Raw genomic sequence first — 13,107 nt, forward strand, 5'->3', positions numbered from 1 at the left:
GAAAGATGCTACTATGAATAATAAAGGAAGCAGTTTAGTCATTTCAACAAAATTAATTTAACTACAGGTGTTTGAACTTCTCAGTTTTACTTCCACGAAATTTGCAAATAAATGAAACTCAAGTTCTGCTTTACTTGTGTTGACAACTTTAATACAACACACAAAGACAACTAGTGAAATAATGACAATTTGACCTCTTTTTTTTTTTGCTTCAAGATATACAAAATCTGATGTTTCATATATTCAGCCAAGAGTGTCTAGAAGAACTAGCTGAAGAAGTCTCTGTACTGTTAGTAATTATCTTTGCAAATACACAATGATCAGAGAAAATCCAAGAATAATTTTTTTCTTGGCATGTGTTTTTTCCAAAAGAAAAGGAAGATCTGCAGAATCAGAAATCAAACTTCAAAAAAATACTGAAATACTAGAGCAAGTCTTTTAGACAAACAGTACAGCTATCTAGAAGAGATTACAAATCAAGAACATTGATTAATGAGAGCATAGCATACTAAAGCAATCCCATTTCCTCTTTTTTAAATAAGATCTTTGAATTGCTAGATATGCAGTAAATATGAAATACAGTAAAAACCTTCTAACGCTGCACCACACGATATTGCCAGTGGTGAGGCAAAAAGCATGTGGTATAAACAATTACTCTCACATAGGTAACGGAAAAATCACCCTTACTTATCAGCTAACATTTGGTATCAAACTGTGAAGCTATTTCTTATAGCATACTGCATGGCTCTGCACTACATCTAACGAAACAATCAGATAGAACCAAAGGTAACAGAACAGAGATTCCTCTTTAAATGAGCAACAATACTGAATTTGTCAGCACTTGAGAACACAGAATCACAATTCAAAGTGACTGATGCACTGGAGAGATGCTCTGAAACTGGCAAGACTAAACTAAGAAATAGGGTGCAGAAAAGAGCTTAAATTCCTAACTTTGTAAAATTCCACTTTTAATAACGGCTAGGTAAGCAGTACAGTAGAAAAAGATGCAGAGGTTAGAGTGGAATACAAAGTAGGTGTGAGACAATGAGTAAGTGAAAAGACAAAGCACGTTGTATTTAATGTTTAATGGAAAAATCAGGGAGATAATCATTCTGCTGTACTTCAAACTGCCAACTCTTTGGTGAACCACTGTGGCCACTACAGCGCTCCCTATCTGAAGAAATACACAGGCAAACTCAGACCAAAAGAGAGGCAGAATGCATAGAGAAGAAAGAACCTTCTCAGGCAAAAGTCAGACTGAGTCCAGTTATTCTAGAAAAAGGAGATGGAGGGTGACATAACATTTTCCAGTGCTTAAAAAGGCTGTTATAAGAGGAACTGTGATTAACTATATTCCATTACCCCCAACAGGAAGACAAGTCAACTCAATTTACAGTAAAAAAACCCCAGAGAATAAATATTCTCTGAAACTTCCCAGTATAGTGAGCAATCAGAATAATATATCTAGGAATACAGAATTTAGAATTCTTTTGGGGAACAGGGCTTTTTGGCTTCAAATATCATCTGTGAATTATGGTTGTCTTGATCTTTGCCATCAATTACTGACATTTTAATTCATAATAAAACTTGAGCCTCAAGCTAAACAGAATTTTTACAATCTGAGAACACATATAACATTAACAACCTACTCCCTACTTCAAGAAAGATAACAGATTTCCCTGATGTACAATTGTCATGGTTTAGGCCCAGCCAGCAGCTAAGCACCAGCGGCCACTCGCTCACTCGTCCCCCCCACCGTGGGACAGGGAGCAGAATTGGAAGAAAAGGGCAAAACTCATGGGTTAAGATAAGGACAGTTTACTGGGACAACAATACTTATAAAGGAGTGTACAAAGCAGCTGATACACAATGCATTTTGCTCACTGTCCAGAACCAATGGCCAGCCTGCTCCCTTCTCCCTGGCCAGCCCCCCCTTATATACTGAGCATGACATCATGGTATGGAATATCCCTTTGGCCAGTTTGGGTCAGCTATTCTGGCTGCGTCCCCCCTCAGCTTCTCGTGAAAAATAACTATCCCAGCCAAAAAACAGGACAACAATTTAAAAAAGTATAGCAGAATTAGCCATGAAACAGTCATTTTTCCACTCAGAACTAAACAGTTTCTTATTTAAAAGGAAGTGTCAGCTAAGTTTTTTTTTTTTGTCTCACTGCACATTTAGAACAAGTTTCAAATAAAACACAAATGAGCCTCAATACTTTTATAAATATGCCTTTTACTTAAGATTAAAAACTGAAAATACATCATACTGATGGTTTTAAACTTAGGCAGTAAACTATTTTAGAACAACTTGAAATAAGGCATGCTTAAATAAGACACTATCACATTTTACAAAAACCCCTCAAGCTGAACAAGTGTTGCCTAAAGAATTAATTTCTTTTCAGTCATAAACTTAGATAGAACATACCTTATCATGTCCTGTATCTCCTCCTCTTACAATATCTGGAGCCATGTATTCTATTGTTCCACAGAAGGAATATGCTCTCTCATTCTAGCAAAAAAGAAAATAAAATTCATGTCAAACAATTATATTATACAAATCATATGGGACAGATATGGCTAACAGTTCCAAGATGCTGGCAGCAATTCTTCTCCAAATAGCTCAGAACTGCTAGCTAAATTATATTCCATCATATGTAGAGATGTATCACATAATGCTACAGAATATTTACAGTCTTCTACGAAAAAATAAAAAGTCATAGGTTTGTGTGGCAGTCTAAGATAAGCACACAAAAATTAGCCTATTGGTATTTTAAAAACTTTCCCCTAAGTCTAAACAATCTATACGTTTCAGAACTACACAAGATTCCCCAAGATAATACAGATACTCATTCTGAAGGCTGCAATATCAATACTCTAGTCAACAAAGGAAACCTTTCCATTAAAAAGAGCGTTTCATTGTAAGATGTACAATTTGACTAAATTGGATACAAGATCCTTTGGGTTCCCCATATTTAAGAATTTATTATGACCTCTAGAAAGTAATTTTCTTTCGCAACACACACATATATAAAAAACACAACATTCTCTCAAGAAGAGACTTGGAGAGAGACAAGAGAGAGAAAGAGAAAGGCAGACAGACAGAGTTGTAAATTTAATTTTATTCTACACACTGGAGTTATTGTCTTGATTATGTTCAAAACTAAGCTGCTTTCACAGGAATGTATAATTGTTCCCTGTTAGCCATTTACCTTTGAGGTCAACATGAGGTCATGCTGTACCTTGCTAATGACGAAAGCACATGTGTTTGGGCCATGCAACATTGTTCCTCCCTTATCCTTCAAGCTTCTAGCATTTTGGGGAGAGATCCTGATAGGTCCTTTAAAGAAGAGTGTTCAAAAAAGCAAATATTTCAAAAGTCAGGTTTTACATTTGTAGATTCAGATTTGGAGTTTAAAACAGGTGCTATATCAGAGAATGTACTACACTAATGAGAGGAAGCTTCTAAAAGTAGATATAGTGCTCAGTGCTACCCTGAGGCATAAAAATTAAACAGTCCAACAGCATATTATTAAACTGTATTTATTAAAATACATATACTGTGACTGTTTTTTTGGGTAAAATTCAGAGTTCAAAATAGTTACACGCCTCATTATGTTCAAATATTAACTTAAAATACTAACTTCCAAGACAAAACCATAAAATAATAAACTTTCATGATTTCACTTTCTTTTGACATGACTACTGTTTCTCTTTGATTATCTTTTCCAGTACCTGTTCTCTAAAAGAAAAATAGTGTGATAAAAAGCAAAACTAAAAAAGAATTTCAGAAATTCCTAGCCCTCCATCCTGGTACCAGTCAATCTAAAGCTATTCATATATCCTTCTGTTCCTTTTCCCTTCAGCTGGGAGGGAGGGGGGGAAGAAGGGGAAGAAGGAAAAGGAAGGGGAGTGAAAAATACAAAACAAAAAAACCCAAAACTGTTCTTTGCTTGCTACCTCTCCAAAGAGTAAAGATAATGCAGCCAAGCTGAGATTTATGAAAACATTTTATAATGCTAATATAATCACAAGAAATGGATGAAAACTATTATCATTTAGTTGGCTGCAAATTCAGCAAATCATCCATAAAATTATGTCTTTTTTGTTTCCACGTTGTGTAATAAAGCTCAGCTACAAGGTACTGCAGAGATGAGAAACAGACTGGGGAGTTGTATATGAATGTATACAGTGGTACAGCAGAACCCTTATGATCTCAGGTACCTTTTGCTGGTGAGAATGCCCACTAAAAACATTTCAAAACATGCAGAATTATTAGTAGTAGCTTTTTTGAGAAACAATTACAATCATTGCTATATGTAATTGGTGGTTCTGATTTTCAACTATACTTACTTTTTAAAAGCTAAAATGATTGTAAAAGGTAATATGAAAGATGGAATTTCTGAAACAATGTTTAAAAATTAGTTTTACTTCTTTCTTAGATTCATGTCTGAGGTATTTCTTTGTCCCTTGCAAAATTCAGTGTTTAAAACCCCCAAAATAATTTTGGAGGCTTAAAAAATTGGCATTGTGTCATTTAAAATAATTTCTTATAATTAAATGTCAATATGAAAAACTCATACTGTAGTCACAAACAGGCATTTAGAAATTGAAAACACCATGGGATATGTTTGCAATGAGGTTTATAAAACCCGAACTTCTAATCCATATAGGTAAGTAATTGTATCCTTTAGCTCTTGCTTCCTTTTCAGCTTAGAAGTAGTCCACTGCTGAAATTCAAGGCTGAACAGAACCAAGAAGAAGAAAGCAGATTGATTATCACAGGTGGAGTTCTTAGAAAGAAATTAAATAGTAAGTTGGAACTCAGCATTAGATAGGGGGAAAAAAAAAAAATGGACCTGCTGAGCATTTTCTTCATAATCAACACTGATTTGCCATTATATAAACTAGCATCATATTCCAGAAGCCCTGTTGGAACCAGCTTATGATTGTTACAGGATGACCATTAAGAGAAGACACTCTGTTATCAACTATTTATAGTTTCTTATTTAACCACACAAAAAAGCTCAGAGAACTACAGCGCTCCCCAGAATAAAGCCAATTGTGTGAAAGCAAAGTGTTCTGACTCTACTACAAATTGTCACAGATTTGCCTTTGTAAGATGCTGTAGAAAGTCCTGACTTCAGACAGCTGAAGTCTCAAAATCTGGATACTTCTTTGTAAGACACCTCCGTTCATATTGTGTTTCATTAAATTACAAGCCCCACCAACTACATCCAGCTGTTGCTTAGAGAACACAGTTTTTATAGTGTTAAGTTTCACTAGGAACACATGTAAAATTGTTAAATATGCCTCTTAGAGGGAGTCACTAATAGTCTTTACTATTACACATTACATGTGGGTTTAAAACCATTTTAAAATAATGTTACCTCCAATAACAGTTTCCTTTTTTAATCCCGTTTTGGGCTCCCCAGTGCAAGAGAGGCATGGACATACTGGAGAAGTGTCCAGCAAAGGGCCACAAAGATGATTAAGGGACTGAAGTATACGAGGAAAGGCTGAGAGAGCTGGGACTGTTCCACCTGGAGAAGGGAAGGCTCAGAGGGATCTTATCGATGTATATAAATGCCTGAAGGGAGGGTGCAAAGAAGAGGGAGGAAGGCTCTTTGCAGTGGGGTCCAGTGACAGAATGTCCTGCTTTAGAATCAGAATTGTTTTGGTTGGAAAAGAACTTTAAGATCATCAAGACCAACCATTAACCTAGCACTGCCAAGTCCACCACTAACCCATGTCCCTAAGCATCACATCTACACCTCTTTGAAGTACCTCCAGGGATGGTGATTCAACCACTTCCCTGGGCAGCCTGTTCCAATGCCTGACAACCCTTTCAGTGAAGAAATTTTTCCTATTATCCAATCTAAACCTCCCCTGGTGCAACTTGAGGCCATTTCCTCTCATCCTATCACTTGTTACTTGGGAGAAGAGACTGACACCCACCTGGCTACAACTTCCTTTCAGGTAGTTGTAGAGAGCGATAAGGTCTCCCCTCATCCTCCTTTTCTCCAGGCTAAACAACCCCAGTTCCCTCAGCCGCTCCCCATAAGACTTGTGCTCTGGACCCTTCACCAGCTTCATTGCCCTTCTTTGGACACACTCCAGCACCTCAATGTCTTTCTTGTAGTGACAGACCCAAAACACAGTACCCAAGGTGTGGCCTCACCAGTGCTGAGTACAGGGGGACAATCACTTCCCCAGTCCTGCTGGCCACAGTATTTCTGAAACAAGCCAGGATGCTGTTGGCCTTCTTGGCTACCTGGGCACACTGCTGGCTTGTATTCAGCCAGCTGTCAACCAATACCCCCAGGTTCTTTTCTGCCAGGCAGCTTTCCAGCCACTCTTCCTCAAGCCTGTAGCACTGCATGGGGTTGTTGTGACAAGCAGGGATAGAGTTAATTTTTTTCCTAGCAGCTGGTATGTTGCTGTGTTTTGGATTAAAATGAGAATGATGTTGATAACACACTGTTGTTTTTAGTTGTTGCCACACAGTCAAGGACTTTTCAGCTTCTCATACTGGCCTGCCAATCAGAAGGCAAGGAGCGCCCAAGAAGCTGGGAGGGGACACAGCCACAACAGCTGACCCAAACTGGCCAAAGGGATATTCCATACCATATGATGTCACGCTCTGTAAGTAACTGGGGGTTGGATGGGAGGCAGGGCAGCTCAGGAACTGTCTAAGCATTGGTTGCGGGTGGTGAGAAGTGGTGCTGTTCATCATTTGTTTTGTGTATTTTTTATCATCATCCTTTTCTGTCCTATTAAACTGTCTTTATCTCAACCCACAAGTCTTTTTTTTTTTCTCCTTTCTGATTCTCTCCCCCATCCCACTAGGGGGGAAAGAGGGGAGTGAGTCAACAACTGTGTGGCTGTTTTAGCTGCCAGCCAGGTTAAACCACGACACAGGACCAGAGGCAATGGGCACAAACTGAAACACAGGAGGTTCCCTCTGAACATCAGGAAACACTTTTTTTTACCGTGAGGGTGACTGATCACTGGCACAGGTTGCCCATGGAGGTGGTAGAGTCTCCTCCTTGGAGATATGCAAAAGGCTTCTGGACATAGCAGTAGGCAACTGGCTCTAGGTGACTATGTTTGAGCAGGGGGGTTGGACCAGATGACCTCCAGAGCTCCCTTCCAACCTCAACCATTCTGTGACAAAATGTCAAAGTTGTATTTCACCATTCATTCGTGAAGTCACATTTCACTCACAAATCAAGTTTGCAGCCCACCCAAAATTTCAAAAAAACCACAACCAAATCCCATTTTGTATTTTGTCCCCCCAATTTACATTTCATTCAACTTTACAATATGAATTCAAATAAATCTACATTATTAATACTTGCATGTTACGGGTTGTAAGACAAGAAAGGAAGGAAGTTATTAAACAACTGAACTTGGATTACCTACAGGTGAATTCTCACTGAACACACTTATCTTGCAAATACTTGAGCTTAAGAATTTTCTGCTTAATGCAGAATGCTCATTTTCTTCCCTCACTCAGCATGCACGCCTTAAACATTGTGGTTCCCTCTTCTGAGTTGCAGAACAGCAAGCAATCAGACACTAATGGCAGGAAACAGAAGCGTGGCTAACCCAACTCTAGTAACTCAATATGACAATATTGACCATGTCTTTAAAAATATCATTTGTTCCAAATCAGCACTGCTTCCATGTTTACACATAATCTGGAGATAGACAGTCTTCAGTTTTCTAACCCACAATAGCTGGTTTTGACTTGTTTTTTTCCTTATCAAGCTCATGTTTACGCAATAACATAGTTTTTAGTAAATGTATAAAAAGTGGGTACTTCAGGTAGCTGCTTAAGAGTGCAACAACTTTTCATGAAGCCACTGATACAAAGAGAATTTTGTTAGAGTTCTTGATCAGAGAACATAAATAAGTTCACATGGACTGCCAGGCAGTTCACTTTGTTAAACCATCCCTCTGTTAAAACAAAACAAAAAAAACCCCAAACAAGCCCAACCAACAAAAACCAAGTTATATTGCCTTAAAACTTATTCTTTGAGATGAGCTACACATTGACACTGTGGATGTGCCTGTATGTTTTACCAGACTGGTTCTAATAAATATTTAGTATTACATATGTTTAAACTTTTCTCCAGAGAAGACTTATGCCTCCAGAGTTCCCTAATGAGCTCCCTCATCAAGTAAAAAAACCCCACATTAACAGCGGCAAAAAAAACAAGAAGAAGAAACTCCATTTCTCTGCAGAGACTAATCAAACTTACCACATCTACAGGAAAAGCCTGACTGACAGAAAAACAGTCGCTACTATAATACAATGATGTGTCCTTGAGAGTACACTTCCTAGTCTACAGCAATGCAAGTTCAGATTAGCAACATATGCAATGGCAGCTCAGACAGTTACTAAGTCTCATAACTGTTCAACAGGTCATAACAAGGTATGTGGGACAAGAACTGTAATTCCAAAGTGAACCACAGGAATTAGAAGAGACTTCAGGAAAGCCAAGGAATCACACATGCAGAACATGCTCCTAAAAAGCTCATCTCTACTTGGCCAAACTGCCTTTTGGTAGTCAACTATCTGGACAAAGGGCTACTCTGTCTGATTTAAGAAGTTACTGTGCTGGAACGATGGCATTAGTTTCCAGTGCCACAAAAAACTCACACACCCCAGATGCACTAAAAATGTCTGATTCAATGTCCTAACACATCCAAAAGGGCATGGGAACTGGGCAAAGAAATAGAGACAACAGATTTGGGGTGGTTGTTTCCCAACACTTGGGGCATGAAGGCCTGCATTATTTTATCACGTGCACCCAAAGATCTGCATCTGAAAAACAAACTGTGTTTTAATACTTGGCTGAAGACATCTTCAGCTAGGAGAAGAGGTGGACAACTGTCAGGGCCAAACTAGTATTCATAAAGAAAAAAGGCTTCTTAGAGCAGAGGACAAGATCCCAAGCAACCGTTACATGGTATTATAACTTCTTCAATAAGCAGAGAACATCATTAGTTCAGGGACTTGAAAAAAATCAAGTTAACCACACCCTCTGGAAACTGAGATCTGCATAATTAGAAAGTGCATCTTGTGATTGTCATGCTTACTCATAGCATGGCAGACACGGCATCCAAGTCAGCTTGAAGGAAAGTACAGAGAAGAGCTTTTGGAGCTCCGAAGCAGCCCCAGAGCAAAGGGAGATGACCCACATTGAAAGGTTCAAGACTCAAGCAGGCAACGGCTGATGTGTAGAGTATGTTCTGAGTCAATGGTGTCACCAGTATGTTGCTGCTGAGTATTAATGAAAATAAGATTTCTGTTTAGACTTCTACAGGTAACTAGAAGTTACATCAAGAGAAACATACACTCTATACAAACATTAAGCACAAAATGCACCCATCTGCTGCCCAATTGGCTGCTTGTACAAGAGACAGACTGAGCGAACTGGAGCATGCCATTTGACCATTGGAAAAATGGGAGCAAAACCAAAACCAAAGATCAAACAAAGCTTTAACAACCCACAAGATTGTTTCAGAGGCCTCAGGAACAGAAACAGACATCAAAGCAAAGCACCCAAACAAAAACAGAGAAGAAAACTACCGAGGTGTGAATGCTGAAAAGGGCAAGTTGATAAAACTAGCTAACAGAATACTAACATAGGTAAAACAAAACAAAAAACTCACACCTGCAAAGAATAACGAGATGCTCTACTAGAGTATCTGGCTCAGAATACTGAGGCATATTCCAAGTACACTGTTCTATATGTGTGCACCAAGCTAAGAGAGTACCTATTTGCCATACAAACACTGCTTTGGGAAAATGCTTCAGAGCTTGAGCATTTGTGATTTTATCTCCAAAGTGTGAATTCAGATATGGAAAGCACTCAACTGTCTTAAGACAGTCATTCTGCCATTTGAAGCCATATTATTTAACATTTAAATATATGGCTTTTGAAGTACTTCTTCAACTTGATGAATTGCATTCAAACAACAATCCTACAGCTTATTTTATTCACAACAGTCTTTGTGCAAACATATTTTAGCCAGAGGATTAGCCAAGTATTCACTGAAGCCATTCTTTTCAGCATTCACAATTAGGACCCGCTTCAACTACATGAAAGGTCACCTTTGAAGCAGAACAGACTGCTTCTGTTCTCCAACTACTTAATGCACAAATACTTTGATCTTAACTGCGCTGGACTATTACCCTGAACATATGACACATTCTGAAACCATACTGCTATCATATTCCTTCAAACCATGAAACTTGACTCCTTTAATGAATTTTGCAACTTTAAAAAAACCAAAACAAAACCAAAAAACCTCAGAGCTACTCTTCTCTAAAGGTCCTTTAATAGTGTATGTGTTCTCCAAGAAGAATTCCTTGCTAACAGAAGTGATGGTAGGATATGGTCAGAAGGCTTGGTTCACCCCTAGAGTACATAATTTTTAGTGTAAGAATTTCAAGAAATGGAAATTACACAATATTAGGGAAAGGGCACTTCTCAGCTATTAAATTGGCTTGGACTTTAATTCCTTGCATTCATTATTCATATAAAATATTCTAGAAACTTAATCAAATAGCTTAAGAATTTCTCCTTTAGTGTATTCAATATTAAAAAAAAAACAACAACAAAAGCAAAACCTAGAAACACTAAGTGCTGCTGGGCCAAAAAATACAAAGACAACTTCTAGAGTTGGAGAGTCAGAGTTGCAGTCTCTGATGGCATGCAGCTCATCTGTCAGCAACAACTCTGTGACTGAGTAGGACCTAGTGACATAGAGCAAGAGCATGCAATGGAACAGCAGGGAACCAGGTAGCCAGATGGAAGCTCACTGAAGGCATTCAGGGCTGCTCTCAGACTGACTCTCCACAAGTCCGCTGAAAAATTCTCCAGTGCAGACAAGAATTACTTACTGGTTCTTGTCATGTTTTTGTTATGGAGAAAACATAGAATTACTATGCAGGTTTTGGCTGGGTTCTTCCATAGATTTCAGCAACATTTTATGAGATTCCTATGCTTGTCCATACTTGTTAGTTGGCAAATTAAATTGCTTCATTCACTTAATCTGACCTCATTATTACGAGGGTTTCAAATTGTTATGACCTAGCGAGACAAGAGGAATGCTTAACTGTTGTTGGAGGTACTCTGAAATCCCATAGCAAGTTTAAACAAGATTTTTAATCTAATGCAGATATGGTCTTTCTACTTAAATTTAAGGACAATTCCTCCTTATTGCATGGGTAGTAAAATGCTCAATACCAACTTTCAGATCAGGTATATAGAAGAAAAAAATCAAATTGATGCAAATCATAGTTTAGCTAAAACTCCACATATCTTGGGTCTTCTCTAAGCAACCACCTAACAGGTTATACTTCATGCGAATGTGTAGAGTCTAGCAGAAGTGGTGTCAGTCTGCTCAAACAAAAGACACTTAATAGAACATATCACTCTGTTTTGAAGGTTCAGTGATGGCAACTAACATCCACAGTATGCTCTCTTGAAGGCTTTAGTAAAAAAATTGCTTGGGAGCACAAGGCTGTCCCAAAAGATACTGAGTATCTAACTTTGTATTACAGTATTTAACAGCTCCTGACACTAATTTAAATTCAAAGTGCAGAATTTATACAACACTCTTTGTATAAATACTTGTAACTGATACCTGGCTAGGACTGTGACACTTCACTCAGTGACGAACAATCCCAAATGAAACCTGCACGTCCACAGAAGGTCTCACTCAAGAGGGTAAGGTAGAAAAGCAGACTCCAATTCAGAACTAGAAATGGCAGGAAGAGGTAATAGGACTGGAAACTTGCTAAATAGGCAACGAATCCTCTTGAAGAATAATGCTAATGTGTTTCTGTGAAGTGTCTGCAATCTCTCGGTATGCATATTTATCAGTATCTATACAACAGGAATAGCTTCAGCCACAATAGTATGGCAAATGACCCTTCTGTTTTATGGCTTTACCAATTTCTTAGTTAACAAGGAAGAACATTTTAAACAATACACACTAAACTGTCCCTTCTGATAATTTTAATTTATTCAATGCATATTTGGAAATTGACAGAAGCATCATTCATTCCACTATTTTTATGAAGTCACTGAAGAAAAAAGCAATTAGTTGAGAAATAAGCAAATTCAGACAGTAAAAGCTAGAAAGGATGTATTGTGCTACTGCAGTCAGGAGTAAGAGTCAGACTTAACTAGGAGTATGGGCCCACCTAAAGAGTTTCACAGGTTATCAAATGAAATCATTTTCTTGTCCTTTCAACAGCAGCATATAATCCATTTCTTAATCACCTCAAATGCCAAAAGTGGTAGATCGTTTCTACGTATGAACGGATACCAGTATTTACACTGTGCTAGAGGAAGTCTCACTGTTGCTTTTCATTTGGCTAACACAGGGAAATACACTGGAGTGAAACTATTTTCCTTAACTGCTTATCCCTTTAAACAAAGGTTTCAAGTCCAAAGTTGCCTTTCTTCCTTTGTTAAAGGAACTTCAAAGTCAAAGTTAACTTTCAGGTTGCATTAATTAGACACTCTCTGGGCTCTATCAGTAGTGTAGCAAATAACCTCAATTAGAAATAAAAAAAATATAGCAGAATTTCTAGAATACAAGGGACAGTATCTTTACTGTTGCTATTTTATGCAGCTGTAATTAAAGTTCTGAAAGCCATAACTAAGGTTTTGGCTACAAGCATAAATAGTGAAAACTTTCCTAGGATAACCACGTCAAGGCCCTGAGCTTATCAACAGCCTCTGCAACCTCTTTCCCCAATTCTAGGGGTTAAGGTACCTGCACTCAAGACCAACACTAACACAACGCAGCTGAGTAACCTGTGAGGAACCTTGTCAGGGGCCTCCTCCACCTTCAGATGGGAGCTGCAGTTCAGGCTCCCATTCCTGATCCTTTTGTCAGCTGTGCTGCAGGTATGCCTGTACTTGGCTGCGTACCTCACTGATCCTGATCCACCAACTTCAAATCCTGGCTTGACTCAAGCCTCCCTCCCCACAAGATGTTTGTCTGACCACCACGGGACTGTCATCCAAGCCTGTCTTACTGCCGCTAGACTTCCTCTGATCATCCTGTTTGGCAACT

The 13,107-nt window shown here is 38.4% G+C and overlaps 1 protein-coding gene across 3 annotated transcripts in view; it reads right to left on the reverse strand.

Annotated features, from left to right (window-relative positions):
* The window catches only part of RPS6KA5 (ribosomal protein S6 kinase A5), an 83,598-nt gene that overhangs the window by 33,654 nt on the left and 36,837 nt on the right, over nucleotides 1–13,107 (reverse strand). For 2 of the 3 annotated variants that reach the window (XR_008577260.1, XM_054826367.1), the window contains exon 6: nucleotides 2,429–2,512. Coding sequence is in view for 2 of the 3 variants with exons in the window: in XM_054826367.1 (XP_054682342.1) it covers nucleotides 2,429–2,512 (84 nt within the window). In the remaining variant the exon portion in view is untranslated. Of the gene's footprint in view, nucleotides 1–2,428; nucleotides 2,513–3,212; nucleotides 3,341–13,107 lie in introns of all 3 variants that reach the window. The other variant, XM_054826368.1, reaches the window with a different exon arrangement.

This window comes from Grus americana, chromosome 5, assembly GCF_028858705.1.
Source record: "Grus americana isolate bGruAme1 chromosome 5, bGruAme1.mat, whole genome shotgun sequence".
Lineage (NCBI taxonomy): Eukaryota > Metazoa > Chordata > Aves > Gruiformes > Gruidae > Grus > Grus americana.